This window comes from Lagenorhynchus albirostris, chromosome 17, assembly GCF_949774975.1.
Source record: "Lagenorhynchus albirostris chromosome 17, mLagAlb1.1, whole genome shotgun sequence".
Lineage (NCBI taxonomy): Eukaryota > Metazoa > Chordata > Mammalia > Artiodactyla > Delphinidae > Lagenorhynchus > Lagenorhynchus albirostris.
In genome coordinates this window covers 68,805,821-68,826,816 of record NC_083111.1, presented here as the reverse complement: position 1 = coordinate 68,826,816, position 20,996 = coordinate 68,805,821, and the positions used below count along the sequence as shown (strand labels likewise).

At 42.7% G+C, this 20,996-nt stretch overlaps 1 protein-coding gene across 5 annotated transcripts in view; it reads left to right on the top strand.

The window, feature by feature from the left end:
• LRATD2 (LRAT domain containing 2) overlaps nt 1-20,996 on the top strand; it is a 96,082-nt gene that overhangs the window by 28,722 nt on the left and 46,364 nt on the right. For 2 of the 5 annotated variants that reach the window (XR_009536400.1, XR_009536401.1), the window contains exons 3-4: nt 60-141; nt 2,787-2,906. Coding sequence is in view for 1 of the 5 variants with exons in the window: in XM_060127872.1 (XP_059983855.1) it covers nt 12,199-12,213 (15 nt within the window). In the remaining 4 variants the exon portion in view is untranslated. Of the gene's footprint in view, nt 1-59; nt 142-2,786; nt 2,907-12,198; nt 12,881-20,996 lie in introns of those variants that run through there. The other 3 variants (XR_009536402.1, XR_009536399.1, XM_060127872.1) reach the window with 3 other exon arrangements.

Genomic DNA, 20,996 nt, shown 5'->3' with positions numbered 1-20,996 from the left:
AGGGGAGCAGACAGTCATCTCCTGCAGAAAGTAAATGGAATTTTTTTTTTTCTTCAAAGGGCCTTGAAATCAGCAGTCTCGAGGCTGGCAGTGGGGCCTCAGTGAAGACGTCATCAGAAGGAACAGCAGAAGGTTCTGAAGGTAGCCAGGCATCGAACAAACTCACTCTCACTTGAATTTGATGATTTTGCAAGTGGTAGAAAAAATTAACCATTTAAGACCAGCTTTCCAACCTTCCTATACTTAATCTCCTGGTTCAGTATATCCAATCATTTAAAAGATGATGGGGTTTCATTAGTTCCAATTCAACCCTTTTAATTATTCTGTGTCTTTCTACAGCAATGCACATGGCTGTTTGTAGACTGCATTAATCAATCCTCCAAATTTCTGAGGGCAGCAGAGATGGGATATTGGTTCCCTCTCCAGATTCCTTTTACCTGGGCCCTGTACCAATTCCCCAGCTTCTGGGAGAAGGTGGTTCTCACCTTCTAGAAAGGCCAGCCCCCTTGCCTCAAAGTGGCAGTAACTTGGGTGGCTTTCATGCTCCAGAGCTCCCTGTGTGGTCGGGCTGAGGCTGGATCCAGCTGAGACCACATATTTGCTTAGCTGCCTCCCCTGCCCATCCTTCCTGTACTTCCTGTCTCCTGAGCGCCCTCCACATTCACTGAATATAATTCAGTGAATCACATTCACCCAAATCACTGTCTCAGGTGCTGCTTCGATGGCAGTGACCTAAGACAGATAGTAAAGAAGTTCTGCTGTACCATTCCAATATCTAAGTTAAAAAAATATATATATACACATCTCCAGGAATTAAAGGCTTTGCTTACAGAAACATCCATTTAAATAATATGGAGGTCATTTACCTCTCAACCTCAGTTATCTGGAATACAGCCACGAATATAGAAAAGGCCTACATGTAACCGATTTAGATATTGTAAAATGAAAGGCAGTCTGTACTTTCATCATTGAAAACAAGTGCAGGTTTTGGTGCCTGACAGATACACAAATGAATGACCCCTATTGCATGTACTGGGCAAGTGAGCCTGGGTAAGCTTGTAACCTCTCCAGCTCTGTTTTCTGTCTGTGATACGAGTGTCACTTCACACACTCACAGTGTTTCTGGAAAAACAAAGGGTACGATACATTAAATGGGTTAACAAAACCCAGAGCTTTCTTTTATTATTAAGGTCTTCGTGTAACAGGGAGCATGCTATTTCATTCTGGTTACAGGCCAGTTTTTGTTTCAAAGCTGAGACTGAGAGCAGATGCTTTTTCATGCACAAAACAAACAAATACTCACCAGCTGCAAGTAAACCAAAACTGAACTTTGATGTTGTTTCTCACCACACTGAGTCCCATTTGCAGAGGAAGGGGATGAATCGCTAAACCGAGGAGAACGTGGTGGGTTACAGTTCTCCAGGCATGGAGAGATAGGCATGGACAGCAAAGAGAAGCAGGCATTGTCCTGGGCTCCTGGAGTTTGCTGAGCCCCAGGAGCTGGGTCACCCTCATCCAGACAGAGGAAGGGCAGCAAATGTGGGAGGTGGCTCATGTCAGCATTGGTTAAACCTGGGCAACAGGTGATCTATGGATGTTTGTCTTATTCTCTGTAATTTTTTGGAAGTTTGAAATATTTAAAAATGAAAAGTAACATAAGAGTAAAGGTAACAAAGGATTAAATGAGAATGATTAAATTCACTTTGTGAATGAACTAAGCATGGTATAATTTATACTACCCTTAACTCAAATTCATATAAACACACCTTGTGCATGCATGTGGATTTCTATACATATATGTATATGTCCCTCTATATCTTTTTACATAACATATATAATCATGTATGATTTTATATATATATATATATATATTTTTTACACACATGATTTTAACTGAATCTTCTACCAGCTTACATGGCATCTGTCCCAGGTTAGTGAATGAGGAAATGCTTCGTTCCTGTGTCTCCTCTACAGATGTCTATTTCTCCCCAGATTTCAGGTTAGCTTCATAGCCTCAGTTCTTTGATGGGTTTAAGAAAAGTTGTTAACTTGCAGCTTGTCCATCTTTTTTCATGTTGTAAAGATTGGAGCAATGTTCATTCCAGCTTTCTCTATCTCTGAGCTGAAACCAGAAGTCTTTGCATTAAAATTGTGAATCTAAAAATGTGCCCTGCTCGCAGTGGTTGAGAGTCCGCCTGCCGATGCAGGGGACACGGGTTCATGCCCCGGTCCGGGAAGATCCCACATGCCGCGGAGCGGCTGGGCCCGTGAGCCATGGCCGCTGAGCATGCGCGTCCCGAGCCTGTGCTCCGCAACGGGAGAGGCCATAAAAGTGAGAGGCCTGCGTACCGCAAAAAAAAAAAATAATAATAAATAAATAAAATAAAAATGTGCCCTGCTTTAGAAAGCTTTCCTCCTTTGTTTTAAACAGTTATTGTTATTTAGTTTCCTTTCCGCAGGTTTCTAGTGAAGTTGAACCTCTGTTCTGCTCTTCATCGGTCATTTGTAGCACCCCGCCCCCCTGCCAGATCCAGTGTGGTCCGGATCTACTCTTGGGAGTCCTGGGAGGGAACCTGGGGGTGCCAGACTGGGAGGAAGGTGTGGTGGGTGATTCTGGGAGGCAAGAGAATTGATGTAGGTTGTTCCTAGTTCCAATCATCGGCTCTTTCCTTAGGCTTTATTCATCTCTGGGGCTAAAGTCTCTGCAACACTCCCCTCCATTCCTCCAGGGCCTGAGCTGTCCACTCCAGGATCATGTATTTTAACTAGTACTTCATTCTCTACAGAGACTCAAGCCAGAAGAGCTTCAGAATTGGACCCTGACCTTCTGTCAGGGAAAGCAGCATCTAAGGCAGAGTGACGAAGCCAGGATCAGTCAGGGTCCTGGGAGAAGACATCGCCTTCAGGTTAGTCATGCTCAAGGAGAGTTCAGTTGAGAGATTATGATGCTGTGAGTGTGTATAAGGAAACCCTGATGGAAGAAGCAATACCAGGGCTATTAAGAGCAAGGTTCCTTTCTCACCCCAAGGTCTGTGGTATATGGAGCAGGGACAGAGGGGGCCTGTATGGGGAAAGCTGCGTGACCTGAGCCAGACCCAAGGCGGAGAGAGGTAGCCAGTTCCAGGCACGACTGAGAATAAACACCCACCTCACTCTCCTCCCTCCCTCTTTCTTCTGCTGGTGTTTAAAATTGGCCAAAGCCAGTTAGAAGCCAAATGGCAAGGGAGCCCATTGATGGCTTCTTTTTTTAATTTCTAATTTTAATTTAATTTTTATTTATCTATTTATTTTTGGTTGCATTGGGTCCTCGTTGCTGCACGCGGGCTTTCTCTAGTTGCGGCAAGTGGGGGCTACTCTTCATTGCAGTGCATGGGCTTCTCATTGCGGTGGCTTCTCTTGTTGCGGAGCACAGGTTCTAGGTGTGCGAGCTTCAGTAGTTGTGGCATGCAGGCTCAGTAGTTGTGGCTCGCAGGCTTAGTTGCTCCACAGCATGTGGGATCTTCCTGGATCAGGGCTCGAACCTGTGTCCCCTGCATTGGCAGGTGGATTCTTAACCACTGCACCACCAGGGAAGTCCCCCATTGATGGCTTTTCCAGGTCAGTCTCTTGGGGCACAGAGAAGATGCAGAGAGGACCTGGGAGGGTCAAGTGAACACATCCAGCATGAAAGCCATGGAGACCACACCTCAGTAGGTATTCATATGGCTATTTAAGAATTTTTGAATTAAGACCAAAATACTGGATAATGATAATTATTGTGCTCTCATAATTCAATCACTTCTTTGTGTTACCCTATACTATTATTACCTCCACAAAATCCAAGGCAGAGAGTGATTAATAATTTGCCCCAAATTATATAGCTAGAAAGACTGGTGAGAAAAAGTTTATACAACTCCAAAGTCCTTGCTTATGACTACTACACTCTACAAATTTATTCGACCCTTTTCTTGGGCAATCCCTTAGAGCCAGACTCTTCTCCCTCAACATTCTAAGGAGCCTTTCTGACCTCATCCTTGCCTTTCCTTCCCCTCCGAAAGAGTCACTTGTCACAGCTTCAAGAAATTGGGCTCAGGCACTAACAGGCAGAACCAGACCAGGCAAGGCCACCTGGTATGTAAGCAGGGCACGTGGTGGACAGACAGAGCGAGGGAATCAGGAACAGGGAAACAGCAGAAAGGAAGAGAGAGACCAGATGCAAACATTTCGCCTACAGCCTGGAGGTCAGCCCAAGGGGAAGAGAGATAAGGGTGGCAAAGGTCACAGGTGAGGTTGGCACAGCTCCTTAAGAAATGGGTGAAAGATGAAAGTGACTTTGCTTTCATCCAACAAAAGCAGCTAATACTTTTACAGTGCTTTAGTGGTTAAAGCAAATTCCCACATGTTTTACTAGATGATGTTTTATTAGACTGTGGGCTTCCTGAAGGCAATGCCTTTTCATTTTGTTATCCCTACCACGAAGCAAGGTTCTGGACACCTAGTAGCCAATATCAGCAAACACTTGTTAAATAAATAATTGTAAATAGAGTAAAATATGGAATTCTGAGGGGTTTGGGAGCCCATAACATCAGGAACATAATTCTGGTTTTGTTGACTATTGAGTGAGAGTCCTTGGGGTGATCTAGTCTTTGTGAGCTTTAGTGTGCTGGTCCATGAAATGAAAATTTAAAATTCATACATTTGCAGGGTTGTTGGGAAGTTATACACACACACACTATACACACACATATACTATACACAAAATGCTGACATACTGTATGTTTTATATATATATATGTATGTATGTATACACACACCCAAACACACTCATACACAGTCAGCACCACTTTTACATCTATCTAGCAAGGTAACCATGACAATATGATGACAGTGACCATGATAAGGAAGGAGTAACTTCCCATAGGGGTGTTCCTGTATATTTTTTTACTACCTCCATTATTTGAACAAGTTTATTTCCAGTCAGCTCCATCTAAGCAACAAATAGGTCTTAAGCTTCCCACTTGAGAAAAGAGCAGATGAGAAATCTGTGTGGGTGGCCAGGTGACCTCTGTTATTAAATCAACACAGTAGGGCAGGCTCACTCTCCCCTACATATATACTGTTCTAAAGGAAGGTCTAAAAGCCACGCCACCATGTCCTCTCAGAGGTAAAAGCTCTCGCTGCAGGGGTTTGCTGAGTCTTCCTAAGCCTGGGTAACACTGGGCCATGAGCCGGGAGCTTAAATAGTTCTCTAGGTTAGTTGTGATTTAAAAAAAAATTTTTTCCCTGTCAACCTTTCTCAGTCTGTAAAAGTTAGAATCCTTTTGGCTTCGTCCTTCTCATCATTAGAGGTCCATACCTTTACTCTCATCTCCACACCTCCCACCCTTCATTCCACCAACATCTATCTGTTTAGTGGTAAAATTGGTTAAGATGGCATTTAATAGAAAGAACGATGACTGACTCCCCCTCACTCTCGGTACCAGCTGCCTCGCTGATACAAGCACACCCACCTGTGTTCTGACAAGGAGCCTGCAGACAGGAGCTCTCCTTGTGTTCACTGTGCTCCCAGCCTGTGCTCGTCATCTCCTTTGCAACCTGGAGGGCAGGGGAAGGGAGAGGTTGCTGAAATCGGGGGCCATGGAATATAAGACAGCTTTCCTTCAAGGAGTTAGCCAAGCATTTTTTTTAATGTTTTTATAAAATTCATCAGCTGACAAAGGTACTTGGTCCACGTGCATTATGATGATCTAAATTAACATGAATCACAATCACGAATCCAAGTTGGACTTGAACCAAACTTACCCGAAATGCTCGGCATCAGTGAACATTGCTTTCTGCTGCAAGAAAATGTGCCGTGAGTGCTCTGTTGAGAATTCCCCGTAAAGTACTTTCAGTAACATTCACCCAAGTGATCTTCTTCCCCCTCCTCCTGGATTCCTTGGAAGAGGAGCCACTTCGGATTCATTGAGCCTCTGGTTAGCACTGATATTCTGAGGGGCACCGAGAAGGAGGTACCCTTTCACTTCCATGAGGACAGGAATCTCAGCCTGGAGCCCATCAGTCTCTGTAAAGTTCTGTGGATAATGTTCATGAACCATCTGATATTTAGGCAAAGTTTGTATCTATCTCTTCTGTGGGCTTCTTTTTTTTTCGGAAAATTTTCCATATTTTTCAGGAGATTCCCATGGTTGTATGCATCCTCTAAAATTTTAAGAGCCACTAACATAAAGTGTTTATTGAAACATTCTGTAAATTTTGCACAGTATATTCTAGGCAAAATTCAGAAGGAAAAATTAAAAAACAAACAAACAAACCTCCCTTTCTTCCTGGCTATTGGGATCCTCACTCCTTTCCCAAAGGTCAATGAACTGTGTCCAGAGGCACTGTGACACAGTGAAGGAGTCGTGGTAGGGAAGGCTGTGTTGTAGCCAAGACTCTAACACCAGTTGGCTTTCTTAGTCCGTGTAGTCTCCGCAATACTAGCTGTGAAGAGGTTAAAGGAGAATACTTCCCCTCAACCCCTGCCACACAAATACAGCCTGGAAAGGACATGCTGATTACACAGAAAGTTTGGTGGCTTCCGTGTACTCCAACAAGCACACCCACCAGGTGTGCAAAACCAGAGAGTTAGTCTTCTTAAAGAATGGTCCATTAGCAAGGTTCTATTTGTGTCCTACTAGTGAATTTTTGCAAGTCCTTTCATGCCCCAGCCTGTTTTCTCACCTGTTCAATCCAGGTGAGTCTACTCACCTAACCTGCCTTTAAAGGGTATAATAGTTAAATGATAGAGCTGAATCACCAAGGAAGAAATGAAGTATGAAAGAACATAGACACGGAGGTATGCTAATCTTCATGGAAAGAATCTGATTGTTCTGAAAGAGCAACTCTGACGAAAGTAACAGGGTAGATGGCTTCCAGGAAGAAGAAACTAATGGGTAAGGTAGTAAGGGACTTGTTGAAAGCGAATTTGGAAACCAAATATTTAGTATGAATTTGTTCATACAAACATACATACTGCTATAAGAGTTTGAAGATTATTATGTGTGTCTGATGTGCAAGGGGACCAACCAGTAGTGTGGACCAGATGTCAATTCAGTGATCATTGTGAAAAACCCTGTGGACCTTTTGTATTTTGCTGTTAGCTTTCTGGACACCAGTCTGGACACTCAAGACCCTGAGGTCCCCTAAAAACATATCCCTGGGCTCCAAGCCCACTGGGCAACCACTCTTCTACATTAACCATATCAAACTGTGTGACTACTTCATGTGTCATTAACTTGCAGACTGAAATCTTTTTTTCTTCCTTCCTCCCTCCCTCCCTCCCTCCCTTCCTTCCTTTCTTTTTATTTTTGGCTGTGTTGGGTCATCATTGCTGTGCGCGGGCTTTCTCTAGTTGTGGCGAGCGGGAGCTACTCTTCGTTGTGGTGTGTGGGCTTCTCATTGCAGTGGCTTCTCGTTTTGGAGCATGGGCTCTAGGCACACAGGCTTCAGTAGTTGTGGCCTGTGGGCTCAGCAATTGTGGCTTGTGGGCTCTTGAGCGCAGGCTCAGTAATTGTGGTGCACGGGCTTAGTTGCTCCATGGCATGTGGGATCTTCCTGGGCCAGGGCTCGAACCCATGTCCCTTGCATTGGCAGACAGATTCTTAACCACTGTGCTGCCAGGGAAACCCTGAGACTGAAATCTTTAATAGTAATACTACAAGTAACAAGGATGTACTGTGCTGGGTACTACTTTATGTTCTTATAGTTATTCTTCACAAATACTCTGCCAAGTAAATATAATAGATTTGTTGGAAGTAGGTTAAATCTGGTCGATAACAATCAGGAAACAGCTTTGCTTGTCTCCCTATCGCCTTCAAACTCACTGGTGTATTGGCTTTCTCCTTCCCCTGATGGCATATCAGGGAGACTCTATAGCTTCCTGGTCACTTTCAAGTATTAAAACACACAGTCGAATCTAAAACATAATTTAACCTACATTCAGTTTAAAGCTTCTCCTCACCTCCCTGCTCAGGCGTGTCCAGACAGTTAGGTAAACCTATAGGGCGTCTGGTCTGTTCCTCAATTCTCCTTGCTCCGCCTCTTACCTGATCCCCCTAATTGCTGATGGATTTTCCAAAGTTAGGGGAGTGGGAAGGATGAGAGATCAGGTGGCAGATGCTGTTTGTGCTGCTGTCTCGGCTGTTGAAGCTGCTCCAAGTGGTAGAATCCAAATGTTGGCTCTTCCGGGTGCACCTTTCATGCGGGCTCCTCAGAGACGCTGACTTGGCAATGTGCTAGACTATCTTGTGGGGCTTCTCTCAGCTCCTGCCTCTTGTGGTACCCCAGTCCTCTTGAGAAGATGAGTTAAACAGGTTACCTTCCATCATATTTACCTGGCCCCTGTAAAATGTGCATACACTTGCTCTGCCATCGTGGGCGGTTTTGACGAGCTTCACCCTTAGTCTCTCCAGGGAGGTTCTAGTCTCTGTGTTCCCAATGCCAGGGGAACATCTTTTAAGATTGCCCAACATCTCCACTGTGCTCTACTTCAGGGGCAGCTTGGAAGCTTGGAACCAGTCTTGGCATCTCTGCATCCCAGCAAGCATCCAGCCTGGGAGTGAGATGCCAGTCTGCCTTCTTGCAACAAATCCTCCCTCCGAGACTGATTACCCTACACTTCTTCGTTTTACCATGGCTGAAGGGAAGCAAACCCACCCCCAATACTACAAGGCTCTTCGGAAGAATCCTCTTCTCTCTAAGGAGGCTTCTAGCTTGCCTGTAAGCAAGCTATTGGGAGTGTCAGATTTGGTCTCCAACAAGCAGTTCTCATGTGGGAGTGTCTAGCTCTTCTCTTTAGAATGCATGGCTACTTAGCTTTTTCCCATCTTTGGGGGTCTCAGCCAAAGCTCGAAGTTCTGTTGAACATTTGTTATAATCCTTTTGCCTACAAGGAACTGGATCACAGAGATTTGTTGCAAAATGCTGGAGATTATTCAACTTGTAAGAGCAAAAGTTGGATTTAAACCCTGACCTGTCCTTTTCCCAAGCTAATAGTCTTTCCCATCCTCCAAGTGTCCTCTTTAAAGTTGCCTAGGACCAGGAAGAAGGAACTACACTTAATCCCATTTTACAGATTAGTTAATAAAAGCTTAAAAAGTTTTAAAAGACTTGCTCATGATTACCCATGGACTGGTCAAAGTCCCAACAGGAAACAGATGGCTAAGCAGAGGAGGCCACTTTAAAAACAATTTAGTAAAAGGGTATTTGAAAAGGCGTGGGTAGTATTGGGAAGCCACAAGGGTTGGTGCAGTACTTCAGCACTAGTTAGCAGCAGGGCTGGCACCCGTAGGACTAAAGGGAGGAGAGGAGGGGATTGTGTTCCGAGGGGCACCTCGAGAGGAGCAGGGACTTCAGGTGGTAGGAGACAGCCAGTCCTAAGTCACGGCTCAGAGGGGAAGCTGGCCTGCCTGCATTTCCTCTCAATCTCCAACCTCCTCTGGAGCCAAACCCAGTAGGAAGCCAGAAGCCACTGGATCTTGTTGAAGCTGCACCTGCAGGTTGGTCTCCCAGAGCAGAGAGCCAGTGACGGTGGAGAGTGGATCTGGCCCACACAGCTAGTCATGGCAGAGCTGGGGTTTGAAACCACATCTGCCTGCACGAAACCCAGTGCTGCCTCTTGTTGCCTCTGCCCTTATTTCCTTATGTGACTGTGACGCTTTATATTGTAAATATTCTCTGGGTGGGGACTTCTTACCATCTTTATAAATGTTGCCATTACAAGCACACAAAGACATTCAGTAAGTTTGTTGACTGAACGAATTAATAAACGTTCTCTGGGTGGGGACTTTTTCTTACCATCTTTATAAATGTTGCCATTCCAAGCACACAAAGACATTCAGTAAGTTTGTTGACTGAATGAGTTAAGGGATGGAGGGACAGGCTACAGCTAAGCTCGAAACACATGGGGACATTATAAGCAAAGCGAGGGGAATGGTATGTATTGCAATAACTACCCGCATACGAGATGATGTCTGCATACTTTTATATACATATACTTTTATGTTAAATATTTTATATATATTTTCTCATTTAAACCTCACATACATCAACACTTGAATTATTACTCCTTGATGATTCGCCCAAGTTTATTTGTGTACTGACAGTAGCTGAAGCAGGATGTGACCTCAGGTCATCTAGCCCTAAAGCCAGTACTCCTTCAAGTACCACTCAATTGACTATAATATTGTATGATAATAGGATAATCATAGTTCACTCTCAATATCTTTCTCTCTCTCTCTCTTCGTCCTGCCATTGACTCATTGCAGAGATCAAGTCATCTTTCCAAAAAGAGATGTCTCACATTCTGGATGTGTCTGTTTGCTTCCTTGTAGTTTCATTTAAGTTGTTTCTCTATTCCATGCTCTATTTTTTATACATAAAGCTATTGAGGACTGATTTGATTAAGATTCAACTTTTGGTTTGTTTTTTTTTTTTTTTGGCAAGAACACTTCATGAGCAGTGCTGTGTGTTTCAAATTGCAGTACCTCAGGATAGACACCAAGCCTGACTATCCCACCTTTCATGAGGCAAATATTAATTGGTGGATTTAAGTGACTTAGGAAAATTTTAGTTAAGGAAAACTTTAATTATTATAATTAATAATTGCTATTCTAAAGTTAAGCATCAACCATGTGGCAGGCACTGTGCTTGGCATCACACATATGTTATCTTGTTGAATCCACGCAAAGGCTGCATGGAAAAGGTAATCTCATCCTCATTTATTAAATGAGAAAACTGAGGCTCAGAGAAGTTAAGTAGGTTCCCTGAAGTTGTACAACTAGGAAGTGACAGGGGCAGGATATGAATTTGGAGCTGATGGACTCCAGAGTCTATGTTCTGAACAACTATGTGACATTATGTATGGCTTCATTTCTTTTCAGCACATTCTCACAGACTGCTCCTAGAACTTTTGATTCTTGCTCCTTTAATAGACTGTCTGAGTCAGAGTAATTTATACATTTAACTTTAGAGTGAGTGTTGGGAAAAGAGCCAAGGAGGGAGGCAACTTTGATGCCAACCATGCCATAAAAGGAGGGAGGAAAATATAAGAAGGGAAAGAAGAAGTAGAGCAAGGCACTTAGAAGAGGTGGAAGTAGGCAGCAAAATCCAGAAAGGCAATCTATTAAGATCTTTTAAATTGTACATTATAAAATCACAACCCAAAGTAGCTTAAGGAAAAAGGGTCATTGATTTGCTCAAGTCACCAAACTATAGAAAGGCCTGAGATGGACTGACCTCAGGGGTCACTCAACCCACCAACTAGATAGAATTCTGTAGAATGCTCTCTCCAACACTCAGCCTTGCTTCTCCATGCATGCTGGTTTCTTGCTCTCAGGCTGGCTGTCTCCACATGGCAGGAAGCATGGCTACAAGCAGCTCATTCTTAAAACTACGAGACCCAAGAGGAAAGAGACATTTCTCGTTTTTAAAAAAAGTATTTATTTATTTATTTTGGCTGTGCTGGGTCTGAGTTGCGGCACGCAGGCTCTTAGTTGTGGCATGCCTGCAGGATCTAGTTCCCTGACCAGGGATCGTACCTGAGCCCCCTGCATTGGGAGCTTGGAGTCTTATCCACTTCCATGTCCACCAGGGAAGTCCTGAGACCTTTCTCTTCTTAACTCCAGTAGGGAAAACCCCAGGGAAGGACTCTGATTGGCTGAACTTGGACCAATCAGTACAGTCAGGGAAGAGGGGCCCTATTATTGGTCCACTTGGGTCACATGTCCCTCCTACAACCAGGAAGGCAGGGTCCATTACTATAAGAAAGAAATGAATCACACAGATGAGGCTACTTGGGGGGATTGCGATCTGGGTAGTCACCTCCATCTCCATTTTCCATATATTCTTATTATGAACAAATGACAACAGGTGATATTCAGAGGCAGGCTCTGGGGTGACTGAAAAAAAAGAAATGTAGGGGGAAGGCAACTGATGTTTATTAAACACTCATATGTGCTATATAATATTCCAAGTGCTATATACATAGCTCATTTTGTTTTCACAACAGTACCACAAACTCAGTATTTTATTCTCATTTTTAAAAACAATAAACTGAAGCTCACAGAAATTAAATGATTTGCCTAAGATCAAAGTTGGTAAATATGAAGCTAAGATTTGAATCTAGATTTTTATAGTTCTAATATCTATGCTCTTTCCTTTGGATCCAACATCTTTTAGTGCTGGAGGCACTGAGGAATATTACCCAAGTACCGAAATTCTGTGCATGAAGCAGAGCCCTATTTATGTACGGGTTACGTGGTCAGAGCAGAATTAAAATCCCACCATGTGTTGCAGAATAAAGACTGTTTTTCATCAGACAAATCCAAATTGAGGGACATTCTACAAAATATCTGACCCATATTCCTCAAAGCTCTCAAGGTCATCAAAAACAAGGAAAGACTGAGATACTGTTACAAACCAGAGGAAACTAAAGACACATGACAACTAAATACAATGTGTTACCCTAGATTTCGTCTTGGAACAGAAAAAGGGCATTAATGGAGAAACTGGTGAAATACAAAGAAAGTCTGGAGTTTAGTTAAAAACAGTGTACTGGGACTTCCCTGGTGGTGCAGTGGTTAAGAATCCGCCTGCCAGTGCAGGAGACATGGGTTGGAGCCCTGGTCCAGGAAGATCCCACATGCCACGGAGCAACTAAGCCCGTGAGCCACAACTACTGAAGCCCGTGCGCCTAGAGCCTGTGATCCGCAACAAGAGAAGACACCGCAGTGAGAAACCCGTGCGCTGCAACGAAGAGCAGCCCCTGCTCGCCGCAACTAGAGAAAGCCCACGTGCAGCAATGAAGACCCAACGCAGGCAAAAATAAGTAAGTAAATAAATAAAAACAAACAAACAAAAAACAGTGTACCAATGTTTGTTCCTTAGTTTTGATAAATGTACCATGGTAACATAAGATGGTAATGATAGTGGACCCTGGATGAAGGGTATATGGGTATTCTCCATACCATCTTTACAACTGTTCTGTCAATTTAGAATTATTCCAAAATTAAAAGTTTATTGAAACAAAATTGTGTTTTGTTTTTCTCCCCTGAGTAAAAACATGAGCAATTGCAGAGCCTGGGGCAATTCTGCAGGTGGGAGCTCATTACTGACTGTGATGAAGGGGTCTCTGGAGCTCCTGACACAGGATGTTATGGACTGGAGGTTTGTGTCCCCCCAAAATTCCTATGTTGAAGCCTTAATTCCCAGTGTGATGGTATTTGGAGGTGGCACCTTTGTGAGTTAATTGGATTTAGATGAGGGCATGAAGACGAGGCTCCATAATGGTATTCATGTCCTTGTTAAGAAGAGGAGGAGAGACCAGAGCTCATTCACTCTCTGATATGTGAGGACACATGAGAAGGTGATCATCTGCAAGTCAGGGAGAGAGCTCTCACCAGAACCAAATCTACGAGCACCTTGATCCTGAACTTCCCCTCCTCCAGAACTGTGAGAAATAAATGTTGTTATCTAGGCTGCTATATTGTTATAGTGGACTTGGCTAACTAAGACACAGGGGATGACATACATCGTTATGGGTCGCGAGCTAAAGGAATAACACCCTAAAATGAGATTGCAGTCATGTGAGGGAATTGGTTACTTTTTGCTCAAACCTCAGGTTCCACCCAAGCAAACTTTTCCTCTACAGTTACCCTGCTAACATGCCTTCAGTTCAGACTGCAGCATCTCTAAATCTCACTTACTTATGTGACACATTCGAATCACCAATCCATGGTGATACCCCCAAACAGTGTTGATAGATGAACAACCCTTGATGAAGTTGTCCCAGCTGCCTCCCTCCCCAGGTGCTTCTTATCTCAGCTCCTGTCCATGGCTTCTCTTGGTTCTTTTGGTTTAGAAACACTGCAGACCAGAGACAGACTTACTAGTATTTAATGGTGACTGGTCTCAAATGCACCACTTAGACGACTTACTGAAAATGAAGAATATCCCCCCCATTACAGTCTTTACAGATGATAAAACTGCACAACCCACTAAGTATATTATGGCTCCTCACTCCTGCCAACGATGTCTAATTTTTTACCTGTGTTCCTTAACCAGCTATAAGAGGTGGGTTCAAAAGAGAAGATAATGAGTGACTTGGTTCTAATTGAGAGAGGTGAGATTCTGTGGATGTGACCAGTTGACCCTCCTCTTTCCAGGGTAGAACAGAGGGTCTCACATAAAGTTTATAAACACACAGATTTCAGATTTGAAAGTAGGGTGAACAACAGTCCTGGTTTGTCCATGACTGAGGAGTTTCCTGGCATGCAAGACTTTCAGGGCTAAGACTGGGACGCTTCTAGGCAAACCAGGATGGTGGAAGGGACCTTGCAGTGATCTTCTCAGACATAAAGGCTCCAACATATATTCTCTCCTCTGGGGATTCTGACTAAATAAATATCCAAAGGGATTTGTGCATGGCAAATGCATTGTCAGGAAGAAATGTGTGTAACTGACAGAGATGGATTCGGGCCGGACAGGGGGAGAGAGGAGGCCTATGTGGCATACTCAGTGTCAGAACACCTGGGTGCAAATATCATCCCTATTGCATAACAGCTAAGAAAACTTGGATAAATGATTTTTCTCTTCTTTTTCAGTATCTTCATAAGCAAAATGGGAATGTTATTTAGTACTTCCCTCACATGTCTATCTTGAGATTAAAATTCAATAACTCAGGTACAGTTCTTAATATTCTGCTGAGCACATAGAATGTGCTAAATAAATATTACATTTTACTATTGCTATTGATACTATTAGCAGTGAGGATTCTGATTCCTAGTTCCACTAGTTACCAGTTATGTGGCCCTGGTAATTGCAGCTTCCTCATCTGTAAATGGAGATAATGATATTCCATAGGGTTTGGAATGACTTCCATAGGGTTTAGGTGGATTTAGTGAGATAAAGCAAGTGCCTAATCAGCATGTGGATTATGGAGGCTGCTTTCTCGATTCCTGAGTGTCCAGGGCTCATGCTTTCTTGTCTTATATTTAACTCTGCTATTGGAGTAGAGAGAGAACAGGATTTATAAACAGGGTCTTGATGTTGGCTGTGCTATTACTAGGGTCTTTATTCAGTGGCTTTTCCTTTAAAGAAAAGCTGTGATTTTCTTGGAAGTCTGGGAATTGGCTCTGAAGACAGTTACCCAAAAGGAGTGTCAGTTATGTTTTGACAAATGGAATCATCATTGGAAGAAGCATGTAATCTCTTTAATTATTCATTCTATAAACCACGTGTTAGCTTTGTCTTCCTTCTTCAGTTGTAGTCCTTTCCATTCATTCACAGTCATTCCTGAACAAAGCACACCCTGAAGTTATTTTTTAGGGACAGTGGAGTCAGGGATCCATAACACTAGCCAGCACAAACTCCTTCAAGTTCTCCTTTGCCCTTCCCTTCTTCTCTTCTTTCTTTCCTTTTTCTTTTCCTCTTCCCGCCTTCTCCCCTTTCTTTCCCTTCTGTCTTGCCAATTCTTCCTTCTTTTTTTTTTTTGTGGTACGCAGGCCTCTCACTGCTGTGGCCTCTCCCATTGCAGAGCACAGGCTCTGGATGCGCAGGCTCAGCGGCCATGGCTCACGGGCCCAGCTGCTCCACGGCATGTGGGATCTTCCCGGACCAGGGCACGAACCCGTGTCCCCTGCATCGGCAGGCGGACTCTCAACCACTGTGCCACCAGGGAAGCCCCCTTCCTTCATTTTTGACACTCTCCAACTTTCTGGCCTGGCAGTAGAGACTGCTATGTGTTCTTTAAAGTTGATTTTCTCTTGTTCTTGGGCACATAGTTAGACTACATTTCCCACATTCCTTTGCAGTTAGGTGTAGCCATGTGACTAAGTTTATCCAATGGGACATGGGTAGAAGTGACATGTACCACTTCCTGATAGTCTGACCTGTAAAATCCTCCTGTGGACAATCCTCTCTCACTTATTCCCCCTCCTGGCTTTATGTTGAAGTCCAGGGACTGTTGATGGTATTGAAGTCGCCATCAACCTGGCTCTGTGTGGGGCAGAACTAACCCCACCTCTAACCTACAGCCCTACCCCTTGACATCAGGATCATCTTATGAGGGTTTACACGAGTGAGAAACTTTATGTACGTGAGAACTAAACTTTATGTGAGTGAGAAATAAACTTCCATTGTGTTAAGTCAGTGATATTTCAAGGCTTATCTGTTATAATCACTGGCTTTATATAAACTAATATAGCCATCTCCCTGAGGATTGCTCTTCCACTGTTTCTGATCTTGTGCTCCTCCAAATCTCTCTCTTCTTAACTATAATTAACAATGTGGATCTCAAGCTGCTGTTTTTATGCTCACACATTCACAATCAATGCAGTACTCAGCAAAGAAACTTCAGATTACAAAGAACCACCTCTTTAAAAGGAGGAGTCTATTAAATAATATTTATTTTCTGTGACATACCATCTCTCATACAAAACATAATCACAAGACACCTACTATGTCATCTGTCCTTCTGTAGACACTAGAGATAGAGCAATGAAAGTCAACTTCCACCTTCAGCACCTCTTGGCCTAGTGCTAAAATAGACAACAGAAGTATAGTTTGAAAGTCATGGGAGTTCACGTAAGTCAAAGGAGGGATATCTAATTCAACTTGGACTTGAGTCAGGCAAGTCTCCCTAAGGAAGGACCTGATTTGAATCTCAAAGAATGAGTATGAACCATGCAAAGGGTGGAGGAAGGATATTCTCACACGAGGACTGTGAAGGATATTCTCGCACGAGGGTTGTGAAATGACATGGATTTCCTGGAAACTTCATTTTAGGTCAGGCCAGAATGAAAGGCATATGACTGGGGTATGGGTGTGGTGGGAGATACAGCTGGACGTTGCAGCTGGGACCAGATCCTGACAGTTGGTCAAGTTGAAGGTTAACATGCATCTAGCACTATCTGTTCTTGTCTTCTAATTAAGACACCATGTCATGATTTCCCAGTCACCACATCAAAGATAATTCCCTTTCCTCATACAGGGCTCTTCCCTGTGTGGTAAGCACAGTCCCTCAGGTAGAGGAGATGCCAGTGAGATGACAGAGCTTCTCACAATTGCTCTGAATTGTCTCTGTCCTTCGTATTTCTAGGGTCAGCCTTGCTCTATGTGAATTTGCTGGGGAGCTTTCATGAAGAAAAAAACCATGAGGCTTAGGGGACCTTGATATGGAACACTAAAAATCTCCTTTCTGTGTGGGCCAAGAGCCTTTTTATCTTCATCCACGTTATCGTCATTGTTGTTGCATTTTGTCCTTTTTACTTATAAAGTTCTTTACCATTCATAATGGCTTTCACATAACTGATTTCATTTTCTCTTTCCTGCTGTCCTCTGTCATTGGATTGGATTCCATGTTCTCATTATATAGGTAAACAGCCTGAGGTCTAGAGAGTTGAGATAATTTGCCTCTCCTCCTCTGTCAGAGGTTGAACCAGGACTAGAATTGCAATTTAACATATATTTTCTAGGCCTTGATCTCCCTGAGACAAAGTATCACATCTTCTAAATATTGCCACTTTACCAGTGCCTTATATAGCTACTTAACCTATACTTGCTGTTTAGCGTAACATAGTGATGAAAAACACGAGCTTTGAAATCAAAGGACACCTAGATTCAGCACCTGGTTTTTGGTATATTGGGCAGGTCATTCAACCATTTAAACAGCAGGTTTCTTATTTATAAGTGAGACTCTTAATGTTTTTCTCATAGGGTTGTTTTAAGGAGCAAATGAGATGATATAAATGAGTCATTTAGCATAGTGCCTGGCACACAGAATTGCTCAATTTATGCTAAGGTCTCCTGGTCTCTCTTTCAAATTATTTTGTTTTTTAATTTGTAAAAATTTTAACTTTATTCAAAAGTATGCAGAATAGCATAGTGAACCATTACATATCAAACTCACAGCTTCGGGAATTCCCTGGTGGTCCAGTGGTTAGGGCTTGGTGCTTTCACTGCCGTGGCCCGGGTTCGGTCCCTGTTTCCTGGTCAGGGAACCAAGATCCTGCAGTCGTGCGGTGTGGCCAGAAAAACCAAACACCAAGAAAACCTCACAGCTTCAACAATGATCAGCTCATGGCCAGCTTTGTTTCATTTATCTCCATCTTCTTTCCTCTCTTATGTTATTTTGAAGGAAATTTCAAGCACCCTATCCTTTCCTCTGTAAGTTGTGCCATATGTATCTTTGAAAGATAAGGACTGAGAAATAGTGATATCCACAATGCAATGATCACCTCCTCCTGCAAAGACACAAACACAAACAAAAACAAAAACCAATGTTTGTAGCAGGCAGAATAATAGTTCCCAAAGATGTTCACACCCTGATCCCCTGAACCTGTGACTATGTTACATGTCAGTGGAGAATTAACACTGCATATGGAATTATGGTTGCTAATGGGCAGAATTTAAAACAGGGGGGTTATCTGGGATTATCGAGGAGAACCCAATGTAATCACAAGGATCCTTAAAGGGGAAGAGGGAAGTAGAGAGGGAGAACCATAGAGATAGCAGCACAAGAAAGACTCAGCCAGATGCTTCTGGTCTTGAAGATGGAGAAGATGGAGATGGAGAAGAATCCAAGGTTTTACAGTCAGAAGACAAGGAGAAGACATGGAGAAGACAAGGAATACAGGTGACCTATAAAAGCTGGAAAAGGCAAGGAGGGAGATTTTCCCCTAAAGTCTCCAGAAAGAAGGCAGCCCTGCTGATTCTTTTATCTTAGCCCAATGAGACCCCTTTCAAATTCCCGAACTATAATTAATTTGTATTGTTTTAAGTTACTAAGTTTGTAGTAATTTGTTATAGCAACAACAGGAGACTAATACAAGAATAATCACTTAATATCATCAAATATTCAGTCAGTTAGCTTAGTATTTGAACTAACAGCTTAGAATTCTAGTCATTATACTTCTCTGTTTGGACTAAAATTCTGAAATACTGCTTTCATAAAGAATAGTTCAGAGGGCTTAGAGTCTGCATTTGACCAGATAATTCAATTGAAGTACATTTCTTCTAAAATGGAAGGTTATTCTTGATGAAGTTTCTTTTATTTATTCATTTGCTCATTCTTTTACTCATGTGCTCTTTCTTTAGAAAGCACCTAGTAGCAAGGGCCTACTATGAGTTATCAATTGTGCTATAGCTCTTGGGAGGGTAGATCTACTAAGACCCACTCTTCCTCCTTAAAGACAGTAGCATCAGGATAGTACAAAGATTAAAAACACACATTCTGGGAACATACTTTCTGGGTTAATTTCAGCTATGCCCACCACCAGCTGCATGATCTAAGGCAAGTTAACATCTCTGAACCTCAGTTTTTTCATATATAAAATGGGGTCAGTAGTGGTACCTACCTGATAGGAGTGTTATGAAGATTAAATGAGTTAATTAATATATGTAGAACCCACAGAACACTGCCTGGAACATCTTAAACATTCCACAAGGTTTTTTGCTTATTATTCTATACCAAGGATTGATGGTCTTGAGTCAGACAGATCTTGCCAAGTTCTGAATCCTCACTTTCTCATCTACAAATAGGATTAATAATAGGGACCTACAATACTTAATGAAATAACAAGTGTTTGGTTCAGTGCATAGAACACAGTAAGTAATCAATAGATATAAGTGGTAATCATTTTTATTGTTCATTTCGTTGCTCACTTAAGAAACTCCCAGATCAATGATGTTATACAATATTTTTTGAACTAAGAAGAGAAAAGCCAAGCAGTGCTCATGCATCTCCTCCTTTATTCCACCAGGTCAGTCAACCACTTTTGCTTCTGTGCTATGGAGGGAGAAAGCAGAAGACCAGGGTTGGGAAGGGGTTCCAAATCATTATAAGAAGCATGGTGTGGTGAAACACCCTAAGGTAACTCACCTTAGTAGTTACCCTTTATATAATCCCCTCCTCTTTACTGTGGGCAAAACCTGTGACTTGCTTCTAACCAATAGAATATGGCAAAGGTGATGGATGTCACTCTCTTGATTAGATTATATTATGTGGCAAAGAGTGTCCCTCATCTCTAAGGCCTAAGAATAGAAGCATTTTTTTCAGGAAAGTTCCAAGTTAGCTGGGAAGTCATCATTTGCTCTCACTATGTCACAATCCTCTTCTGGTATGACATGACTTTTCAGTGAAAGACTTCAAGTGTTCTTGCAATCTGCAGGATTTGACTGGTGGGAGTGAACAAGAAGAGGGCCTGGAGAGAGATAAGTCAACTCTACCCAATTTCATTCCAAGTTTTGGCAAAGAATTCCTCTTGGGTGAATTTTTCTCTTGAATGGATTAGGATGAGGCTGTAAGTTGTAGCAGAAAGACTTTCAGTCTGGGGGCTGTAGAGAAGATCTAAGTACTAAGTAAAGTGACACCAAATTTTACTCTCATCAATACTAGAAATTAATAGGCAGCCCTTAGAGTGGAGAATTCCTGAAGCACCTGCTTTTCAAGGCTTAATTACACCAAAGAAAAACAGAACCTGCTTGGGATACCAGGGAAAGTGAGGCACACACACACACACACACACACACACAGACAAACACAGATAGTCAGACCTACACAATCACAGGAGCTTCAATGAATAATCCAAGATTTTACAGTCAGAAAATCTTTTACTTTTAGCATACATGCAAGTTTTATGTCTTATCATTCACAAAAGATGACAGCGAACAGGCATTGTGAGCCTTTCTTTGTTGTAGAGACCCTGCTCAGGCTGTACATCTAACGACACTTGGAGATACTCACTTCGTGTGGCTCTCACAGCTCTGACAGTGGCAAAGGTACAGATAAAAACTCAATTCCTGCACAGCCATCTGTTGTTGATCTCTGTTTGGCTCTCTCTAGTCTCTAGAGATACACAGACTTGTGAGTACTCTGAGATAGGGGAACCTTAAGGAACACCTAGGTCATCTCCATCATTTGGCAGAGGAAGTAACTGAGCTCCAGAGGAGTGAAGTGATGGATTCAAAGTCACATGACC